Source organism: Sycon ciliatum, chromosome 7, assembly GCF_964019385.1.
Source record: "Sycon ciliatum chromosome 7, ocSycCili1.1, whole genome shotgun sequence".
NCBI classification, from domain to species: Eukaryota; Metazoa; Porifera; class Calcarea; order Leucosolenida; family Sycettidae; genus Sycon; species Sycon ciliatum.
The window spans coordinates 31,231,633-31,253,450 of NC_088649.1; the positions used below are offsets into that span (position 1 = coordinate 31,231,633).

A 21,818-nucleotide genomic window follows, 5' to 3' on the forward strand; every position below is an offset into this window, starting at 1 on the left:
TCTCCTGGGAGCCTCACGTCAATCACACAATCCAGCAGGTGCGGAAGTCAGTAGGTGCGCTGTGGCGGAGCCGCCGAAGCCTCACCCTGGCGTCAAAGATCCTGTTTTACAGGTCGATGATCCAGGGTAGGTTGTCGTACGCTTCCAACGCCTTTTATCCGTCACTTCAAATTGGCAACATGGAGCCCCTCACACGTCTAACGAAGTGCGCTATCCGCGGCTTCTTCGGTCTGCCACCGTGGTCGCGCACGAGCCCGATCTTTGAACAGCTCCGCCTCACCACCCTGGAGGACATGTTTAACATTAAGCTCCTCATCTTTGTCCGTCGTTGTCTGTTCTCCAGAGCTAGCTCCCTCTTCACCAGCTTCTTCGTGAGAGTTACTGGTGACCGCACTCGGGGAGCAGCACATCACCTCGTTCGAGTACCATTTTGGCCCGGTCCTGCGGGTCGAGCGACCATGCAGTTCATCGGCGCAGTCCTGTGGAACCAGCTCCCGCCTGATCTCCGTTCCGAGCCCAGCCACCTTCAGTTCTGTGCCCTGCTAAAAGCGCATCATGGCTCCGTTTAAATGCTTTTCGGCTAGTGTGTTTCTGTGGTATAGCGGACTGAAGAATAGTAAACGTGTTTTGCAATATATGTATGAAGCTATTTTGTATATAGTATGTTCCCATTCCGTTTTTGCTTTGGTGTAGCCCTAAGGTTGATTGCTTATTTATTTCTACCCTTCCTCTCTCCATACTTCTGCCCCCCCCCCCCTCTCTCTCATTCCTTCTGTCGTCCACATGTATCAAAGGAGGCGAAATCGCCTGTTTGTGGTGCGACGTTAAATAAACTTCTACAACAACAACAACAACAACATCCTTATCCTTTTTTTTGCCTAGGTCATCAAGGCGGTAGACGGTGTCGTATTACCCTCGACCGTACCTGTCCCGTACCGCACCATCAAAGACGGCTGGCCACAATGCATAATCAAATAGGGCTTTCAAATGCAAGATCATAACGTGAAGTTACTTGGAAGAATTAGTATGTCTGCAAATTGTATCGGGGGATGCATGCAGGGCGATAGTGCGGGTTCGAATCCCAGGTTATGTCTTAAAAAAAGGAGAAATTTATAAGAATTTATAACATCTCTATGCTTTTTTGTCTAGATCATCAAGGCAACAAAGCATAGCGCAGGGCCCTGAGCTTCCAAGCTCTCTGGTTCTGTAGCATTAAAATATGGCCTTTTAGGCCCAATATTCAAAAAAATCCAGAGGGACCCCCGGACCCCTCTCACAATTTCGCCGCATCAAAATTAAACTGCTTCCGACACCCCTGATTTAGGGTTGCTTCTGCTTCGCTTCGGACTACTGTTTGGTGTTGAGATGTCGTTTCAGCGCAGTCGTTGAGCAGCCTTTGTAAGAATAGACCGTTTTGCAACGATTGCAAGTATCCCTGTTCTTCGCTGCATCGCGGGAAAATTATCAAGTTCAGCACGACACAAAACTCGAAGGAAAATAATAATAGTGACAACAACAAAGTGAGCAAATTAAGTTACATTGTTCGAGTTTTGTGTCGTGCTGAACTTGATCATTTTCCAACTTGTCACGAGTGTTGTTATCTCATTATCTTTACGCTATAAAAGTTTCAGTCTTTCCAACTTGAGCCATTCCCTGTATAATCCTTGATGAGAAGGGACCGAAAACGTTCGGATACTTTGACAAGTGCCTTATTTTAGACTGGATGTGTGTTTGCGTGGATATTTACGACCCAAAATGTACCTTCGTTATTAAAGTATTATCCGCCTCCGACCTCTTGTAAAAATTATTATTACTTTCAAGTATTATTATTACAAACAAATCATTGTGTGCCTTTGTGTACAAACAATGATTGTATTGTTTAAGCATGCATCTACGCAAGAATCACCACCAGCCAATTAGGACATGTGTCAAAATAGTATTGAACGTTTTCGTTCCCTTCTTCTCAAAATACTACAGGGAATGATGGAAATAAGCTTAAAGATGGAAAGACTTAAACTATAAATAAAAGAAGTTCATGCCGGTAGATACATCACTCCAATATGTGTAGAAGTAACACGAAAAAATAGATGTGAAGAGTCAAGAAAACAGCATAGAAATCCAATAAGTGACAAAAACGTAATGACAAGAAAAAGAGAGAATATCAAGAGATCTTAGTATCTATTTCGCACCTTCAAGACGAACAGTCCCAAACAACTGCAAAGACAACACATTCTCCTTCTGAACACAAAGCTCAGTGTCTGCTATGGTATGGTATGGTATTTTTATTTTTATTCACCAATCGAACAGGCATATCTGCCTTCTTGCCGGGATGGCCAGAGCCAACCACGGCTCCTACTAATTGATGAATATGATAATGTGAAGCAAAAGAAAAGAAAAAAATTGGTACTTTGTCCGCTATATATTCCGTACTGAAAATATGGAGAGGGCAGTATGTGGATTCCATATTGAAGGGCTATGGATGGTGAACATGCTACTTGTGTTTTATGATAAAAGTATAGAGAGAGAGACAGAGACAGAGACAGAGAGACAGAGAGAGAGACAGAGAGAGAGACAGAGAGAGAGAGAGAGAGAGAGAGAGAGACAGAGAGAGAGAGAGAGAGAGAGTGAGAGAGAGAGAGAGAAATAATTAGTCCACACAGGATTACCGCCGAAGTCGCAACTTCTAAGCACACAAGATTAGTTTCAAATAGTCCCCATTCCATTGTTACGTAGATACACTGAGGAATGTAACAAGAAAACAGTTCTGAACAAATCCTCTCTTTCACTTTCGTCGTGTGCCTTGCGATAATCGAATAACATTTTACACATACATGTCGACATATAGGTAATGCCAAGAGTACATAACCAAGAGTGTGCAACTGCCTGCACAACCTCTATGCTGTGCTGCGACGGCAGAACTTCACATCACGTGACATGGTTCAAAAGGTGGCAAACAGTGCAAAGTGACCACAAGAGAGTTGTACCCAAAGCTGGGCTGCGTACAACCCAGTATCTATCATGCACTAGAGTGCACGGGTTCATCACGTGATGTGAAGTTCTGCCGTCGCAGACCCCATAGTTGGAGTTGCACACTCTTGGGTTATGTACTCTTGGTAATGCTGACAGTATAATTAGTCCTTTTGTAGGTATATTTTTAAAAACGTTTTAAAACTGCTGTCTCCAAAACGCTTGTTTACTTCCTTGGTACTTTCTCGGTTGTAAAAGTGGAACATACTTGTACACGCGGCTATGCTTGTTTCTGCGGTTGTGTTTCTTTGTGCATGTGTGTGTGTGTGTGTGTGTGTGTGTGTGTGTGTGTGTGTGTGTGTGTGTGTGTGTGTGTGTGTGTGTGTGTGTGCATGTGTGTGTGTGTGTGTCCCATATGGTGCAGTGGTATGTGCAGCGATTTCCAATCGATAGGTTGCGGGTTCGATTCCCGACGTTTATGGTCACACACGTCTTTCTTCTCTTTCTCAGACTCTTCCTGACTTTTCTTTCATTCTCCTGGGTGGTTACCAACAGCCAGTGTATGCCGGAGTATGTGGTGTGGTGTGTAGAAAAAGAAAAAAAGAAAAAAAAATGGAAAAATGAAAAATAGGGATTCACTGGCCAGAAAAAGTCACTTCAAACAGCTGTGTGGTGGATACCAGGCTAAAAATAGTGGCGGTCAATTCATCAGCCTTGCAAGCTGTTGAATGGTGTAATCCCAGCACAAGTTGCTATGTCTAAAAAAAAACATAGCTGTTTGCTATCATCGCTCCCGCGATGGGCATGTCTGAGGTCTGAGGTGTGTGTGTGCATGTATGTGTGTGAGTTTCTCTGTTTGTTGGACATGTCTTTTTCCCTCTGCAGGAGATCTTGAGCTTGTGAGTTCCTACTACTGTAAAGTAACCAACACAGTCCTCCGACGCACGCCTCTGTGGACGTACTTGAATTTTGCAGATGCTACGGCATTGTGCAGTATTAACCATGGACGCATTGTTACTTTTGCTGCTTACGAGGCTGGTTGCGTGTCCGCTGCGCTCGAAGAGAACATGATAGCCTGGTTGAACAAGGATGGTGACCCAGGAATGGCCTTAGTGGCTGATAATTCAAGGATAACTTCAACACGTTATAAGACAAAAGTACTTTATGCCATGTGTGAGACAGGTAAGCGTTTCTTACTGGTCGTATAACAGCAATGATGATTCAGCAAATGATAATGTGCATGCGAAATATGTATCTAATATTGACTGGGTACGAGGTCAATATAGGAAATAAAAGCCGAGTAAAAGACCGAGGCCGAGGGCTTTTACGAGGTTTTATTTCCTATACTGACCAAGTACGAAGTCAATATTAGATTTATCACGACAACAGTCGTGATATTCCAGAACGATGGCCTCATGAATCCCGGTTTTACACGAGAGAGTTTGGCAGCTTTATATCTCTGAGTTTCACGTATTACAGACAGACAGAGAGACAGACACCTTTTCATCTACAAAGTCTTGCAGTTTGTTGTTCGTTGTCTGTCCTCGTCAGCCAGCACATTGTTTCTGCCCTACTTCAAGTTGATCTCTGCCGATCTCTGCCGACCCCGTCGTGCATGGGGATCGTCCCTTCACAAGGGGTCAAGCCGCTCAGCTTCTCCGTATCCCTTTTCTCCCTGGACCATCTGGACGGCACACTATGCATTTCCTTGGTAGCTCCCTCTGGAATGCCCTATCTGACCATATCAGAATTCTCCCCAATCTTGCGTTGTTCAAATCCTCTATCGCTGATCTTGATCTGCCATCTCTTCATGCATGATTTACTCCATTCGGCAATGCAAGACTTGATCATTCGCAAATCTTCCTCTTCTTCCTTCTCTCGCTCTCTCTCGATCAGCTCTATTTCTCTCTCTCTCTACGTCTCTCTCTCTATCTATCTATCTATCTATCTACCTTTCTCTCACTCTCTCTCCCTTTCTCTTTCTCCCCTTCTTCTCTGTCTGTCTCTCTCTCTGTCTGTCTGTCTGTCTCTCTCTCTCTCTCTCTCTCTCTCTCTGTCTCTCTCTCTCTCTGTCTCTCTCTCTGTCTGTCTCTGTCTGTCTCTGTCTGTCTCTGTATGTCTCTGTCTGTCACACACTCTCTCTCTGTCTTGCTCCCCTCTTTCTCTCTCTCTCTCTCTCTCTCTGTCTCTCTCTCTCTCTCTCTCTTTCTCCCCTCTTTCTCTGTCTGTCTGTCTCTCTCTGCCTGTCTGTCTCTCTCTCTCTGTCTCTCACTCTCTCTCTCTCTTCCTCCCCTCTCTCTCTCTCTCTCTCTCTCTCTCCCCTCTCTCTCTCTCTCTCTCTCCCCTCTCCCATTCGTATCTCTCCCCTTATTCTCTGTCTGTCTCTCTGTCTCTCTCTCTGTGTCTGTCTCTCTCTCTCTCTCTCTCTCTCTCTCTCTCTCTCTCTCTCTCTCTCTCTCTCTCTCTCTCTCTCTCTCTCTCTCTCTCTCTCTCTCTCTCTCTCTCTCTCTGTCTCTGTCTCTGTCTCTCTCTCTGTCTCTCTCTCTCTCTCTGTCTCTCTCTCTCTCTGTCTCTCTCTCTCTCTCTCTCTCTCTGTCTCTCTCTGTCTGTCTCTGTCTGTCTCTGTCTGTCTCACTCTCTCTCTCTTTCTCCTCTCTTTCTCTGTCTGTCTCTCTCTTTCTCTGTCTGTCTCTCTCTTTCTCTGTCTGTCTCTCTCTTTCTCTGTCTGTCTGTCTGTCTCTGTCTGTCTCTCTCTCTCTCTGTCTGTCTCTCTCTCTCTCTGTCTGTCTCTCGCTCTCTCTGTCTGTGCTCAACAAAATAAAGTGAGAGGCGTGTGCGCTGTGGCCCAGTGGGCACGGCGTCATGCAATTGGAATATGGCGCGGACGCCAGACTTGCTGACTTTCAGCAGGCGGGTGACTAACTGCTTTGTGAGGCACGGAAAAAAGGAATTAGATGCATAAGTGATCCTAGACTGAATTATTGCTATGTACCACAGGCGGCGTGCAGTGATTGACGGTGCTCGTCCATGACGCCAGAGCTGTCCCACAGCAACAGACACTTTGCATACAACTTGTTCGACGTGCGGTTGCCAAGAGAGTTGGTCGTCCACAAGGACTCCAAGATACTTAGCTGTTGTGGTGACTGACAGACGAATATCGTTGCAATAAATACCAGGCATGGCACTGGGACGGCCACGGGGTTGGATGAACAACACTTGCGTTTGGCGGAGTTCAGAACAAGTCCAATACTGCACAGCCAATCAGCAAGTTTCGAGACAGCACTTGAGAGAACATTGCACACAAAATGTTTATCCGTCATCAGCAAACTCCTGGTGACTTGCTTGCATTGGCAGTATGGCAGACAGTATGGCTGACAGCTCACTTGTGTATAAGACAAATAGCAATGGCCCAAGTACACTACCTTGAGGAACACCTCTGGAGCAATCCACAGGTGCCGACAGAATATCAGCCACCTTTATTTGCTGCCTCCGATTACTGAGGTAACTCGTGAACCAGGACAGAACAGTGCCCCCAATGCCATGCTGATGAAGTACTGTGAGACGCTGATGAAGTACTGTGATGAGATGCTGATGTTGTACTCTGTCAAAGACTTTTGACATGTCGATCATAATCACACCACTATGCTGGCGCTGAGATCGTGCCAGGAGCCAGCGATTCACTGCAAGAACCAGAGCGTCTTTCGTTGAGTGGGACTTACGGTAGGCAAACTGGGACGCCGGTAGCAGGTGGTGGTCCTGGAGATGGGCCATGATCTGCTTCTTGACACAGTGCTCTAGAAGACGAGACACAATGGGCAGCAAAGAGACTGGCCAATAGTTTCCTGCGACTGCAGTGTCCGCGCTCTTGAACAAAGGGCTAACATTATGACAGTTTGAAGCATGCGGGTACAGTACCACTTGAGAGCGACATATTAATGATTCTAGCAAGATGAGGAGCAAGAACACTGGCACAGCACTGCAAAACAATACCAGAAATGCAGTCACTGCCACTAGCTCTGTGCGGGTTGACGCAGGCCAGACATTTCTCAACGTCTTGCACGCTGACAGGTTGAAAAGATGTCAAAGCTGATTGTTGTAAGGGGCCATGGGTCGCCTGAAGCGCAGCTGGTCGGGCTGGATCATGCACATTCCCGGACCAGTTGTACCAGCTCAGGCATGAGCCATGGGCATGGCCGCCCGCCAGAAACTCCTGCACTTCTCTGACCTTGCGCTGAATGCTACATTTAGAAAAGCGATCCTGTCAGCTTTTCTATTATTGTGTTCACATGGCAGAAAAAACGACACCGCTATGCTACGTAAGTTTCTACGTACGGTGCTCGGTACTTCACTTAGGCTACGTAAGTTTCTACGTTAGGTGCTTGGTACTAGATCTACCAACGCGTGGTAGCCACGTGCTGTGCACGTGCATGGCAGACATTGTGTTGCATGCAGTGCAGTCCGTTTTCGGATGTGCATGCGCGAGGAACTTACTTCTTTGGAACTGCTCCTTGCATGAGCTGTTTCGGATATTTCGTGTCCTGGCTTATTTCTTTTCGGCTCTGCTGAGACCTCTTTTCACGGAATATTACTCAATGACAGGTGAGTTGACCAGTTCCCTTTGATTCATTTGTTTGTGTTGACTCTTTCATTTACGAAAAGTGTGCTGATTTTAGGTGGAATACAATAAAGTAAGTACAAGTAATAATGGAAAAGCTGACCGGATCTCTTTTCTATATTGTTAACTTTTCTGCTGTCGAGGCCTCCTCTTACGGGATACTCAATGACAGGTGATTTCTGAATTGACCAGCTTCCTTCGATTCATTTGCTTATGCTCACCCTTTCATTTACGGAAACGTGTGCTGATGATTTAGATCCATTTGTATCTCTTTGCCCTTGCCAACAGTGTGCGAAGAACGCCAGTTCACCTTCTTGACGGTAAGGCTTATGTTGCTGCTGAGGCTTAGATGTGTTGTCGAAATACTCATATTCATTGTACATTGGTACGTTACAAGTAAGGCACTGGTCATGATTACCTCCGGCATTCCGTGCTCCGATCATAGGGTAGAATATGAATCAGTGGCATAGCATCGTTGGCAGTTCCCAATCTGGAGGGAAAGGTTCAAGGACGCATTGGCCGAGTACTAGTATGCAAATTAAGTTTGCATATCAGGGAAAATCTCCATTATGGAGAGGTTCATGCATTCAGTGACTTGTTTGCCTCATACGAAACAAGCCAATGGGTGCAGTCTCCTCTCGTGAAAATCTCGTACGATCGGATTTGTTTACTCGAGTCTGGGCTGTTTGATTTGTGAGTAGCGCCGAGATTTCACTGCCCCAAATAAAGTTGCGAGCCGGTAGAGCAAGAATTACGATCTGCAATCTGTTTGTAGTACCTGCAAGAATGTGCTGTACATGTATCGTATATTCTCTGTTGTTGTTTCAGTTGCCGTCATGTTGCTGAAGAAAGGTTCAGTGACTCATTTCTTTCATAAAAGACGAGTCAATGGTTTGGTCTGGCTTCGAATCTTTCGCTGCAGAAGAAATCTATTCGTGTCTCTATTGGAGAAATAATTGTATTCACTCGTTATAAAATAGGGTTAAGACAAACTCACAGAGCAAATGGCATCGGTCCCTTGATGTTCGTCCTAAAGAGGTTTGACTGGATATCATTCATACTCCCCCGAAGTCGTGTAACATGTTATTATTATGGTGTGCCTTGTTTATCTCTCAGTACCTCCAACCATATATCCTTGCCCCTTATATCCTATATATATATATACTGCAATGTATTTGTTTACATTTTAATACATGTTTATTGTTTCTACTTTGCTGTGTTGTTTTAGACAATCGTGGACTTGTAACACTTTGAAGTAATTGAACTGCTTCCAAAAATTTTATCGACATCAACAGGATTACGATTTCACCACAATATAATGCCGGATGACCTGATCACGACAACCCATGACTATAATTATAAACACAGAATCAACAAAAACATCTGCGGCACGCACCTTGTTACAATTCTCAAGTAAATGTGATTTAGGGTGTGGACACCTGAATTTTCTGAAAGACAAGACAATTTTATGACAGCGTCATGAAATTCTGCAACATCCACAGAATGACCTGCGTATAAAAAAAGTATCATCGCCACTACCCATATGATTCCCCTGCAGAAGAACATGAATACATGTATGCAAGACTAGTTCCATTTTCTGCAAGAAAGGGCTTGCACATCAATGCGTAAATATACTACCAAGAGTACATAAACCAGAGTGTGCAACTCGGGATGGTTCCTGTGGGAGCGTAATTCGTGCACTACGTCATTTCTGACGGCATGGTAAGCCACAGGTACGGTGAAAAGTTGCGTAACCAGTCGCGGTGGTGCAGTTCACTGAGTTTGTCCTGATTTCGGTTTTTTGAGACGGATAGCCTGGTGACTTTACTTGTCGGTGGATGTACACAGTCACACAAAACACCGAAATCTTGAAACAGGACGTCTAAAATCAAGCAAACTTGGCTGATTTCCGGGCTATGAAACATGAAAATTTGAGCTCTACGCAAGTCGCGGCTTGGCTGATCTCATCAGGGTGACGTAGTGCACGAACTGCGCTGTTTCAGATCTGATATGCACAGTTGCACACTCTGGTTTATGCACTCTTGATACTACGGTATTGAATTTGATATGATACACGTACAAAGGGGCTCCCGTAAGAAGACCATAGGTCTGTGGGAAACACCCTAGTAAAATAAAATAATAATAATAGCATGTAGAGGCGCTACATGTAGGCCATCATTTATTTGGGCATTCCATTGGTGACACAAATATATCCTTTAGCCAAAAAACAAAAGAAATTATAGCAATAAAAACTGCTTTAAGGCAGTTTTCTAAAAAAAGTTATTGTGTTCTAGTCCATGGACCCCGTCTAAAAAGTAAGAAATTAACGAAATGTGATAGCCGAAAATTAAAATTTCACACAAAACCTCACAATAATCACACACAGAATGCGAGACGACCTTTTCCCCTCGTGGTCCTCTTTCATATGCATGTACTTGTACAAGTACAAGTGTCGGAATAAACATTTTGTTGAAAGTGTCGTGATTATTGTGAGGTTTTGTGTGAAATTTTAATTTTGACACTTCAAAGTTTTATTTCAAGAGTTACCTTCGGTAGAACCTGCTCAAACTTGCTACACAGTACCATTATTAGGTTATGATAGCATAACCATCGAATACAGGGCAAGTCCGATGTCAAATACTTGTGGGCGGGGCTAATATGTGTTGAAAGTGTTGTGATTATTGTGAGGTTTTGTGTGAAAATTTAATTTTCGGTTATCACATTTCGTTAATTTCTTACTTTTTAGACGGGGTTCATGGACTAGAACACAATAACTCTTTTTAGAAAACTGCCATAAAGCAGTTTTTATTGCTATAACACATTCAGGAATGACACGGTTAGCTCATCATCACAAGTGGTGGCTGATTTCTTTGATTGGAATTCACGGCTTCACTGCTGCCTGGCTGTGTATCAGCTCCACCATTGTCATGACGAGGCGGATATTTCTCCAAATCCCAGTTCCTACTGTAAACTGCTCTAGGCCAGAAGCGATGACTGTTTATCAGAGGGTGATGACTGTTTATCAGAGGGTGATGACTGTTTATCAGAGGGTGATGACTGTTTATCAGAGGGTGATGACTGTTTATCAGAGGGTGCTGACTGTTTATCAGAGGGTGATGACTGTTTATCAGAGGGTGATGACTGTTTATCAGAGGGTGCTGACTGTGATGACTGTTTATCAGAGGGTGATGACTGTTTATCTGAGGGTGCTGACTGTTTATCAGAGGGTGCTGACTGTTTGTCACGACAATCCTTACACAGCAGGTCGTGGCATCATCGTCGTCATCATCATCGCCGGCAACGTTGTCCCTTGGGAAGATTTTGCAGTTCTTTACATTGGCAGTTCGCCCAGCAGCTTTGCATCGCTGCTCCACGAATGTCGTCAATCCTTGCTCCGTCGTCTTGTGCCTCAGCTGCCCCATGTACACTACACCGTTCTTTTCTGTAAGCTTCTTTGGAGTGACAAGCTGCCACGATCCATCATCTGAATCTGACATGTCTTCAAATTTGGTCAGGGATTGAGGCACTCGTCTGTTGCTGTCAGCACGACTTGACTGCATTTGAATTTTCGTTTTGGCTGGGACCGGGGCACGCGCACGCTGACTCTGGTCAGTACGTCGATCCACGACCCGTAGGCCGTCGACCTCTACGTCGGTGTCAGAGTTTGAACTTGATCATAGGAGGTCGTACGGTCTTTGCTGTTGTTGTTGCCTCCACTCTTGTGCTTACGTTTCTGCTTCGCGCCTGCACTGGCAATGGCGGCCGAGCTGGTTGATGTTGACTCAACGGAAAGCTAAGTAGCATTTGTGATCATTAGCATCAGAGATTGTACTTGTTGAGTCAACAGGTCTATGCGAACCTTAAGCCTCTTCTCCCTGTCTTCCGCAACAATTCTACGAGCTGGGCAATGGAAGTTTGAGAGCATGACTCCGGCATTGAACCAACAGTTGGATCAGGATCGCCAAATTGTTCTTGGACACTTACACTGATCACTCCTGAGCTCATTATTGCTAAGTCTAGCCACAATGGGCTCACGTTACCAAATATTCACCACTGAAAACCAGAGCTGAAAAACCCTGTACTGCACTCCAGGTGTATTTACGGATGTGCTCCGGCATTGAACAAACAGTTGGATCAGGATCGCCAAATTGTTCTTGGACACTTACACTGATCACTCCTGAGCTCATTATTGCTAAGTCTAGCCACAATGGGCTCACGTTACCAAAAATTCACCACTGAAAACCAGAGCTGAAAAACCCTGTACTGCACTCCAGGTGTATTTACGGATGTGGTGTGTGTGTGTGTGTGTGTGTGTAAAAAATGAAAAAGACCAAAAAGAAGGGATTCACTGGCCAGAAAAAGTCACTTCATAGCTGTGTGGTGTAGACCAGGCTGAATAGTGGCGGTCAATATAGTGAATAGTGGCGGTCAATTCTTCAGCCTTGTTGAATGGTGAAATCCCAGCACAAGGTGGTATGGCTTCTACTGTAGCATCGCTATCATCGCCTTCGGCGATGGGCGTCCAATGGTCCAATGGTGTGTGTGTGTGTGCGTGTGTGTGCGTGTGTGTGTGTGTGTGTGTGTGTGTGTGTATGTGGGTATGTTTGTGTGTGTGTGTGTATGTGTTTGTGTGTGTGTGTGTGTGTGTGTATGTGTGTTTGTGTGTGTGTGTTTGTGTGTTTGTGTGTGTGTGTGTGTGTGTGTGTGTGTGTGTGTGTGTGTGTGTGTGTGTGTGTGTGTGTGTGTGTGTGTGTGTATACTACTTGTGCATATTTCAACTCGGATGATGAGCCAATTATGGTGATCCAGTTTTGTGCCATTTTGTCGCACTCGCTGACTGTATAAGATCTGGTTACGTTGGTGGACAGTTCGTCATAACTCGTAACATTTTGTCCTTCTCCTATTTTACTTGTGCATATGTTACAAATCTAAGCGTATATACACGTCGCACACAGGCACGCATAATAATTATTCCCGTAGCCATGCAGAAGACGTTACTTCAGTAACGTCTGGCGCTAGCCAGGGTCCACACAGCTTTAATTTGGTATTTGTTTGTTTGTGTCACGCCTGGCGCTATCCGTATCTGACGGCAAAAAAGCATAGGATGTTATAAATTTTTCAATTCTCCAATTTTTTTTCAGGCATATCCTGGGATTCGAACCCGCACTATCGCCCTACATGCATTCCCCCATACACTTCGCATTCATACCCATTCTTCAAAGTTGCTTTACGTTATTATCTTGCGTTTGAAAGCCCTATTTGAATATTGCGGGCAGCTGTATGTGGCCAGCTGTGTTTGATGGTACGGTACGGTACGGGAGACGGTGTCGTATTACCCTCGATCGTACCTGTCCCGTACCTATCCCCTACCGTACCGTGCCATCAAAGACGGCTGGCCATAATGCATATTCAAATAGGGCTTTCAAATGCAAGATCACAATGTGAAACAACTTGGAAGAATTAGTATGTATGCGAAGTGTATCGGGGGATGCATGCAGGGCGCGCGGTAGTGCGGGTTCGAATCCCAGGTTATGTCTTAAAAAAAGGATTTTTTTAAAGAATTTTTAACATCCCTATGCTTTTGTTTGTCTAGGTCATCAAGGCAAAAAAGCATAGCGTAGGGCCCTGAGCTTCCAAGCTCTCTCGTTATGTTTGACTCAGTAGGCAGTCGGGTCACTATCTCTTAATTTGCTGTCCAAAAATCCTATATATAGGATTTGAAAATGTGTGCCTTTTATGCTGTTGTTATTGGTCATCATGACCAATAATAACGGCATAATGGTTTTCATGGAAGTTGTAAATATGTTTGAGGCATGAATGTTTACATTTTAGATTCATAGGGCGATAATATTTCTGATGAATACCCATTTTCAGCAATATTTGGAAATTTGAGCATAATTGTTCAGCTGCTGTCATGGAAAGGATTGAAGCAGTGAATGTGCAGAAGAACATTGCAGGTGTGGCACGGGGTGGTTTCATGATGACATATCACACACGCCGTCATGAAACTACCAGTTTTAAGGATACAACAAGGTCCAATAAAATCTCAAATCCTATATATAGGAATCGAGAAATAGGGCACAGGCATTAGTAATATTGAGCAAGGAGATGAGCCTGAGATGTTAGTGTTTGAAAAAAATATCTTATTTAACTCTCGATATCTACTAAGACCTAGCAAGGAAGAATTGGTCACATACTTTTTGCTATTGAAGCTATTCTCATGCCACACCCATTTTGAGTTGAAAAACATGACCAAAATCCTATAAAGGATTTAGGAAATTAAGAGATAGGCAGTCGGGTCACTGTAGGCAGTCGGGTCCCTGTAGGCCGTCGTGAGTATGCAGCTTTATCCATCACAAGCACTGCTGCATACATTATTCGTTCCGTCATTCCCGTTCTCTGTGTGCTCACGCCCTGTTTGATTGTTCTCCCTGTACAGATAGGTTCTGGTGTGCACAAACCAACTCGGATCTGTACATTCGAGAAAGTGTTGGGCCCAAAACGCTGTCCGAAGCGACGAAAAGTTGCAAAAATGGGTTTTCTACGGACGCTCATGGAAAGCCGTATGCCGCAGATGGCCGCATTGTTAGCCAATTGCCCGTCGAAATGCAATGCCTTACCAACTACCTCAAGCTAATACGGAAAGAATCCATTGAAGGATATGTTTGGATTAATGGCGTTGAGGCTAGTGATCAAACGCAGATAAAATACGTCGTTTGTGAACAAAGAAAAATGTTCAGTAAGTGTCCCACAGAATGAAACCACAGCCAATGTTTGTGATCGGTGTTCAAACTTCTGTCCGTTTAGTATAATATTATTCAAGGGATGACCCAGAGGCGAGTGGGCATTATCTATTTATAAAGTGGGTCCTTGATAATAGAGAGGTGCATGGTTTTCCGAAAATGGATTTTCGGCTCTTTCATGTTTGGGAGTGCATATTTGAATACAAAAAAGTGTATTTTTCATGTTTGTATTTTTGCTTTCTGCAGCTCTCGATTATTTGAAAGATTTTCCACGTACGTATGTAGTTTTGATTTTTGCTGGTTTTTGCTGCTCTCGCTGATCTCGCCATGTGGACTAATCTTCTCACACTCCATCACACTCTATCTTCCTTTGCCATGGAGCCTACTGAGTACTGACAGTACAAGACAGTAGTTCGCCAACCTCGTCTTCAGCTGTTGGATCACTTGGTCCACCATCAGTCCGTCCTCGTCTTCGAACCGCACCCAAATTCAGTTTGACCTGCGCACATGGATTGGATCCTGCTCAGCCCCTTCGACGCTCTCCATTTTGTTTTGCATGGCAACCCTTGGAAACGAAGTCGAATCAGATTTTCGGAATGCAAAACACTGAAAATACCGTTTTTCGGAACGCGCTTTTTTCGGAAAAGCACAGTCGAAAATCATTCCGAAATTCGGAATGCAAAACCTCTCTAATATGGGATTGTTTGTGCTACGGAAGTTCAGCTGGTTTAAGGACGGTGCAGGATGAACGAGTCTGCGTGTATGTGTGTGCAGTCGTTTCATCGAGATCGGACCTACCGGGATTTGCTGGCGGAGATAGAACTGCAACATTCCGAGCTGCTGCTCCTGCCGAATACGACATACATCGTATAAGGCAGACCGGCATGCATGGAACGTGGCTCAGGGTTGTCGCCAAAGCGATATAGCGGCGCGCTTCTTCTTTTCTTTTTGACCATCCCCTTTCAAAAGGAATGTGCCACAGGCAGAGTGCGAGCGCCACCTTAGTAAAAAAAAAACTTTTTTTTTGCTTGATAAGTAGACATGTAGTATGTAGCACACTTTAAAATGGCTGCACAAATAATTGGCAGTGAAAATCACAAAATGTTGGTTCAGATGACCCCCGTCCCCTTCACATTTTGTTCCGGCCATGACCCTGAAGGCTATGTCTCGTGCGAGGACCTACCATCTGTACACTGCATACTGATGAACAGAAGTATGATGTAGATGCCGCAGTGCAGCGGTGTAGTTGCCATGCATGACGTTTGGCTTGAACTGAATGTATGCATGCATGGGCCATACGTTTATATGTGCATGCACAACTGCAATCCATACGCATAATATTATGCACGTGCAAACCCGCGTGCAAATCTGCACTCAATTTCTGGCTTTTTGATATACTTCAGTAATTATTATGACAAATCAAGTTTGACGATCGAAAATTGTGACATTTCGATTTTACCCAAAGCAGTGTCGCAGTTGTATCCAATCTTCACTGTGTCCAGACTGCTAATAAATTGTTATCGTTCTAAAGCTACAACTCCTCATTGCCACTGCAAACTCGCCTAAAATGATCGAAGGACAACATCCTTGGGCAGTGTGCCTTTCATTGCTATCTTTTTCAATGCCACACTGTATGTCATTGCTACTCTGTCCAATGTCCCACTGTACATCATTGCTACTCTGTCCAATGCCACACTGTACATCATTGCTACCCTGTCCAATGTCCCACTGTATATCATTGCTACCCTGTCCAATGCCACACTGTACATCATTGCTACCCTGTCCAATGCCACACTGTACATCATTGCTACCCTGTCCAATGTCCCACTGTACATCATTGCTACTCTGTCCAATGCCGCACTGTACATCATTGCTACCCTGTCCAATGCCACACTGTACACCATTGCTACTCTGTCCAAAGCCACACTGTACATCATTGCTACTCTGTCCAAAGCCACACTGTACATCATTGCTACTCTGTCCAAAGCCACACTGTACATCATTGCTACTCTGTCCAAAGCCACACTGTACATCATTGCTACTCTGTCCAATGCCACACTGTGCATCATTGCTACTCTGTCCAAAGCCACACTGTAAATCATTGCTACCCTGTCCAATGCCCCACTGTACATCATTGCTACCCTGTCCAATGCCACACTGTACATCATTGCTACCCTGTTCAATGCCACACTGTACATCATTGCTACTCTGTCCAATGCCACACTGTGCATCATTGCTACCCTGTCCAATGTCCCACTGTACATCATTGCTACCCTGTCCAATGTCCCACTGTACATCATTGCTACCCTGTCCAATGCCACACTGTACATCATTGCTACTCTGTCCAATGCCACACTGTACATCATTGCTACTCTGTCCAATGTCCCACTGTACATCATTGCTACCCTGTCCAATGCCCCACTGTACATCATTGCTACTCTGTCCAATGTCCCACTGTAGATCATTGCTACCCTGTCCAAAGCCACACTGTAAATCATTGCTACCCTGTCCAATGTCCCACTGTACATCATTGCTACCCTGTCCAATGCCACACTGTACATCATTGCTACTCTGTCCAATGTCCCACTGTACATCATTGCTACCCTGTCCAATGCCACACTGTACATCATTGCTACTCTGTCCAATGTCCCACTGTACATCATTGCTACCCTGTCCAATGCCACACTGTACATCATTGCTACCCTGTCCAATGCCACACTGTACATCATTGCTACCCTGTCCAATGTCCCACTGTACATCAGCAACACTAGGCCAGACACTAACTAACAAGCCTAAGTGCAGTATATTGAACCCGGACTCGTTTGCCCCCATTTATTTTTTAGTTTCGCGAATTGCAAAAGACAGACCACCTAGCGCCTGCAAACACTTGCGATTGGAGCTAATTTGATGATTGAATCGAGTCTACAGTCTCGAGTTTCACGCCCACTTGCCCCCGTGATTTCACACCCATTGCAAAGATCGGGAAACTGTTCAAGATCGCAAAGGTTTCTGGATTAACAGAATTCAGGCAGCTGCGCGAATGTTTAAGACTGTTTTTCTGTACATTGCTCTGCACGCTGTTACCATGGTTTCTTATGTACATCATTACAGCCGAGGTACTGTAAAACGGATAACGTTTACGGCAATAAATGTTTGCGCTTTACAAAGTGAGACTAGTTTGCGCTGTTTAATGTTTGCGCAGGAGTCGTTCTACACAGTCGAGTCAGTCCTTGCAATGAACTTTACATGGTGCGAGTTTGCTTTGTTCAAAGTTTGCGATTCGGGGCCTCTCGCGAAATTCACAAACAGTTCTACGTCGCCATCATGAGTGACCCGGTTTACCGTATCTGTCTTTTCCTGTGTTTGCAGCGGACATGTATTGCAAGAAGACAAGAGTTTTTTACAGCCCGTTCCCCTTGGTCAGGATGGGCTACGATGATGCCGTAAAAGAATGTAAACGTCGAAAGTACTTTGGACTTATGGATAGGATTGATGTCTGTGGGATTCCTGTTCAGTATAAGCTAAACTTAGATGACTTTTGGTGGAAACACTCCGTGCCTCGCGGAATAGAACGATTTGTCATCTGTGAACGGGGTAAGCTGCAAAACTGCTCGCGACTTCCGCCTTGAGCTGCTGCTGTTGCTGCTGCTGCTGCTGCTGCCACTGTTGGTGCTGAACCTGCTGCCCATGTCTCTTTTGGAAGTGGAGCAACTATTTACTTGCCTCAGACAGCAGGCATTGGCTGGACGTTGTCCACAGATGCGTGACCCTCATTTGATTTTGTCATATGAGCTATATGTGTGCTGGAGTAGTATTATTATAATACTAGTGTCACGGCTGACTGTAGGTGCTCTTCCGCGGCTAGAAACTACTCATGAGCGGAAATAATGGCAGTGTCATCTGCAAACTGGCTGCTCTCTGTGTAGGCATTTGTGCATGCAGTTGGCAGATCACTTGTGAAGGCCATGAAGAAAACCGTTCCCGAAGACCGAACCAAGTGGGGGACACTCGCTAGAATGTTCATCCAGGTCTACTTGCTGCTCTCCACTTGCCCATTTCAGGCTTTGCCTACTATGCCTAGACCCCAACAATGGGTGATCATGTGACCCCAACAATGGGTGTTCATTTAACCCCAAATGTGTGTGATCATGCGACCCCAACTGTGTGATCATAGGACCCCAACTGCGTGTGACTTAAGCAAAGCCTGATTTTACCTGGGAAGCTCCAATATCTTTCGGCCTTCGATATTTTACTAGCATAATTGCTAGCACAATCGAATTATGTCTAATAGATGCCCTCTGGACGTCATAATTTCATTAGAAGCATCACAGGGGTAAAGTGCTTTATGCGTCTTGGTGGGTATTTTTGCACGTGCACTTTCACGAACCTTGTGTATGGTTCTGCTGTGAACAGGGGTGACAATATGTCAACAAACCTGCTCCGACATCAGCGTGTTTCCTCTCCAGAAGGTGCTTCCCTCAGGAGCAGACCAAATGTGCAGACAACGAATCAACTCGTTTGGCGGTGGGTACACATTTGCTCACATCGCAAGTAAGGAGAGCGAGATCTTTGAATGCGTCACTGCCCATCTGAAATTGGCCAGTATGCTTAATGAAGAAGTTATCGGTGGAGGCATGCTTTTTGGCGGTGCGCAGCAAGGGTCAAAAGCATTCGTTGTGTGCGAGTATCGAAGACAATGCAGTAAGTAGAAATAGTATTAGTTGTTTTTCAATTTGCAATTTCAAGTACAAGGCAGATTGCCTGCTTTTTCCTAACGCTTTTAAAATTACGAAATAATCTGTCGTGTGTCAAGTCAAGTCGGCGGAATAGTGCCAGCTCCGGTGTGGGGAGCGAAGCCTTGCTTTTAAAATTCTTTTATAAATCTTGAACGGAAAACTGGACATTTGACCCGCAGGAAGTCTGAATGCTCTGTCAACTGCTGTATGACAGCTGGTGGGGAAATTGTGTCGTTGGAAGGGATATAGGGAGGGGTTGTGTGTGTGTGTGGGGGGGGGGGGGGCAGTAATCTCTGTTGTAGGTTGCGCGTACCGCAGCTCTGAAAGGTTTCGTGCCACCTGCTCTGTGCATGACATTGGGATTATAGGTGAGAAATCGCTGTTTTCGACCTAAATGTTTGAGAAAATGTTCTCGCTTGTAACGCCATGGCACTGAGAGAGGGACAGTGAAATGCGTCCTGTAATGTCTCGGATAAAAGCAGATGCTTACTGCCGTATAAGGCAGGGTTAAAATAATGCTTCTATTCAAGTTATGCTTCTATTCAAACATGCTTCTACGTCAAAATCCTCAGTCTACCCGCTTGTTTACACGTTTGTGTGTATGTGTTTGCGTGTATGTGTTTGCGTGTGGTTATGTGCGCATGTCTTGCACTCTCAGCCAGCCGCTACAATTGTAATACATATAACGGATACGGGTCTCTGTTCTCCTCACAACTACACTATGTCCCCACGACGTCTGGCAAGAACTTCAAGGAAGCTAAACATTATTGTGCGAACTACGGCATGAGCCTTCCAAACGTCAATGAGAGATTCTGTGTGAACAATTTCCTATCTGAACAGTTGGGGACTGGAGGGTCTGGTTGGATTGATAGGCCTGACCTAAACTCACATGCCCTTGTAAGCCGACCGTTGCCAGGTGGCCGTCCACAGTGGATCCCCTCCTCCGCAAAGTTGATGATTGTCGTCTGTTCTGTGCGCAGAGTAAGTGATACTGATCGTCACCATTCACCCGTGTAGACACACACACACACACACACACACACACACACACACACACATGCACGTGCACACATGCATGCGCACACACGCACACAAGTACACACCCACACACAAAAACACACATGCACGCACACATACACATACACACACACACAGATACACACACGTAGATACACACACACGTAAATACACACACACACACACAAACACAAACACACACACACACGCGTGCTCGCTCATGGCCAGTAGAGTTAGTACTCACATGAATGTTATGGAAATTGCACTTTTCCTTGCGCGGTATTCAGGGTATCTAGTAAGACCTGGTGATTATTGATACACTCGTGATGTTGATTATCCAGGGTGCACTGTTGTCCATCCTGGTGGCACCAATCCATGCCCATATTATCCCCATCGTATGCTGACCCTGAAATATCAGACGGTTTTGGGTGAGACCTCATGTGTTTTGGACTCTTGGTGAGGATGCACGTGGAGCTAAGAGTATTTTTGAGTGTGCTTTACCATGCTTGCCGGTCTTTGAGTGTGGAGTGGGGTTAAATTAACTAATGCTTACCTTCTTTCCCCCGTTTGTTTTGTCCGTGTGTGTCTGTGTGTGCGTGTGTGTGTGTGTGTGTCCGTGCGTGTGTCTGTGCATGACTCTGTGGATCTGCTGCAGTGAGATGAATGCGCTGCCTTTACATTGTTGTGGCCCTGTGTATGTTACATGGACGCTCGTCAAGTTTCTTCCCGAACTGTTTTGAAGCAGAACGTGGAGTCGTGCAGGGGTCTCAACCTGCAGCAAAGACTCTGTGATTTGCGCTGCAGCCTCTCTGGCGAAACCGCGGCCGGGCTGCTCCACGCCTAATCTTTATGCATTCTTCGTTTTCTGCATGTTATTCTGCTCAATAATTATTATAATCTTTTTCTAGACCCACATCATTTGTATGGTATGCTGCTGCTGTTGCTGCTGCTGTTGCTGCTGCTCCTGCTTGGAGGATTGCAGCAGCTATCACACTGTGGCTTCAGACTTTCCAGAGAAGCATTCGCCTGCCACCAGTTCGACCGGCTGGACATGCAGGTGGCCTACTCAGATGTATACAATTTGAGCCGTCAGATGCAAAAAGGTACCTTATGACGTTTTGCACGCAGTTGAGCCGGAAAATCACGTTCGAAAAAGTATTTTCTGTGAATAGGTCATCGATAGTCCGGATAGTTTCCAGGGTAACTCTATGATGAATTGAGATTTTTGGACCTGGTTTTTTGCATGACACTCTCCTGACCAGGTAGTATCTGAAACAATCGTCAACTCAATTTGGCCAAAAATGTCATAAGGTACCTTTTTGCATCTGACAGCTCATTTAAAATAAATGAATAATGTAATGAATGTCATAGTGTAACTGTAAGTAAACCGTTCTTCTACAACTGGTGCCGTCTTCTGACGAGATACAGTCACCTTTAGGTGTAGGAGTTCCAATGCTCACATACATACAAGATCCTGAGTGGAATAAACAAATAATTATTCGTCTCTACCCGAGTTGCTTGCTTTGTGTAGCGCCGAGAAGGTTCCTGCTCAGCTGAACACTGATACACATACCGTAGACTCCCCTTATAACAAACTCCCGTATAGCGAACTTCATGATTTTTGTTCACTCGCACATGTTGTCCAGGCGCCAGGGGCCCAGCCTCCCTGCCCATCCGACCCGCCACATGTACACACAACAACGAAACTGAACTAAGAGTTCTACATAATTTCCTGACAAG

General features: G+C 45.1%; 1 protein-coding gene across 1 annotated transcript in view; it reads left to right on the plus strand.

Moving 5' to 3' along the window:
- The window catches only part of LOC135821325 (uncharacterized), a 246,864-nt gene extending 225,331 nt beyond the window's left edge, over positions 1-21,533 (plus strand). Inside the window, exons 10-16 of the mRNA XM_065334383.1 lie at positions 3,853-4,149; positions 14,022-14,321; positions 14,572-14,598; positions 17,695-17,919; positions 18,739-19,026; positions 19,720-20,042; positions 20,734-21,533. Of these exons, the coding sequence (XP_065190455.1) occupies positions 3,853-4,149; positions 14,022-14,321; positions 14,572-14,598; positions 17,695-17,919; positions 18,739-19,026; positions 19,720-20,042; positions 20,734-20,736 (1,463 nt within the window). The 3' untranslated portion in view covers positions 20,737-21,533. The remainder of the gene's footprint in view (positions 1-3,852; positions 4,150-14,021; positions 14,322-14,571; positions 14,599-17,694; positions 17,920-18,738; positions 19,027-19,719; positions 20,043-20,733) is intronic.
- The last annotated feature ends 285 nt before the right edge of the window (positions 21,534-21,818 follow it).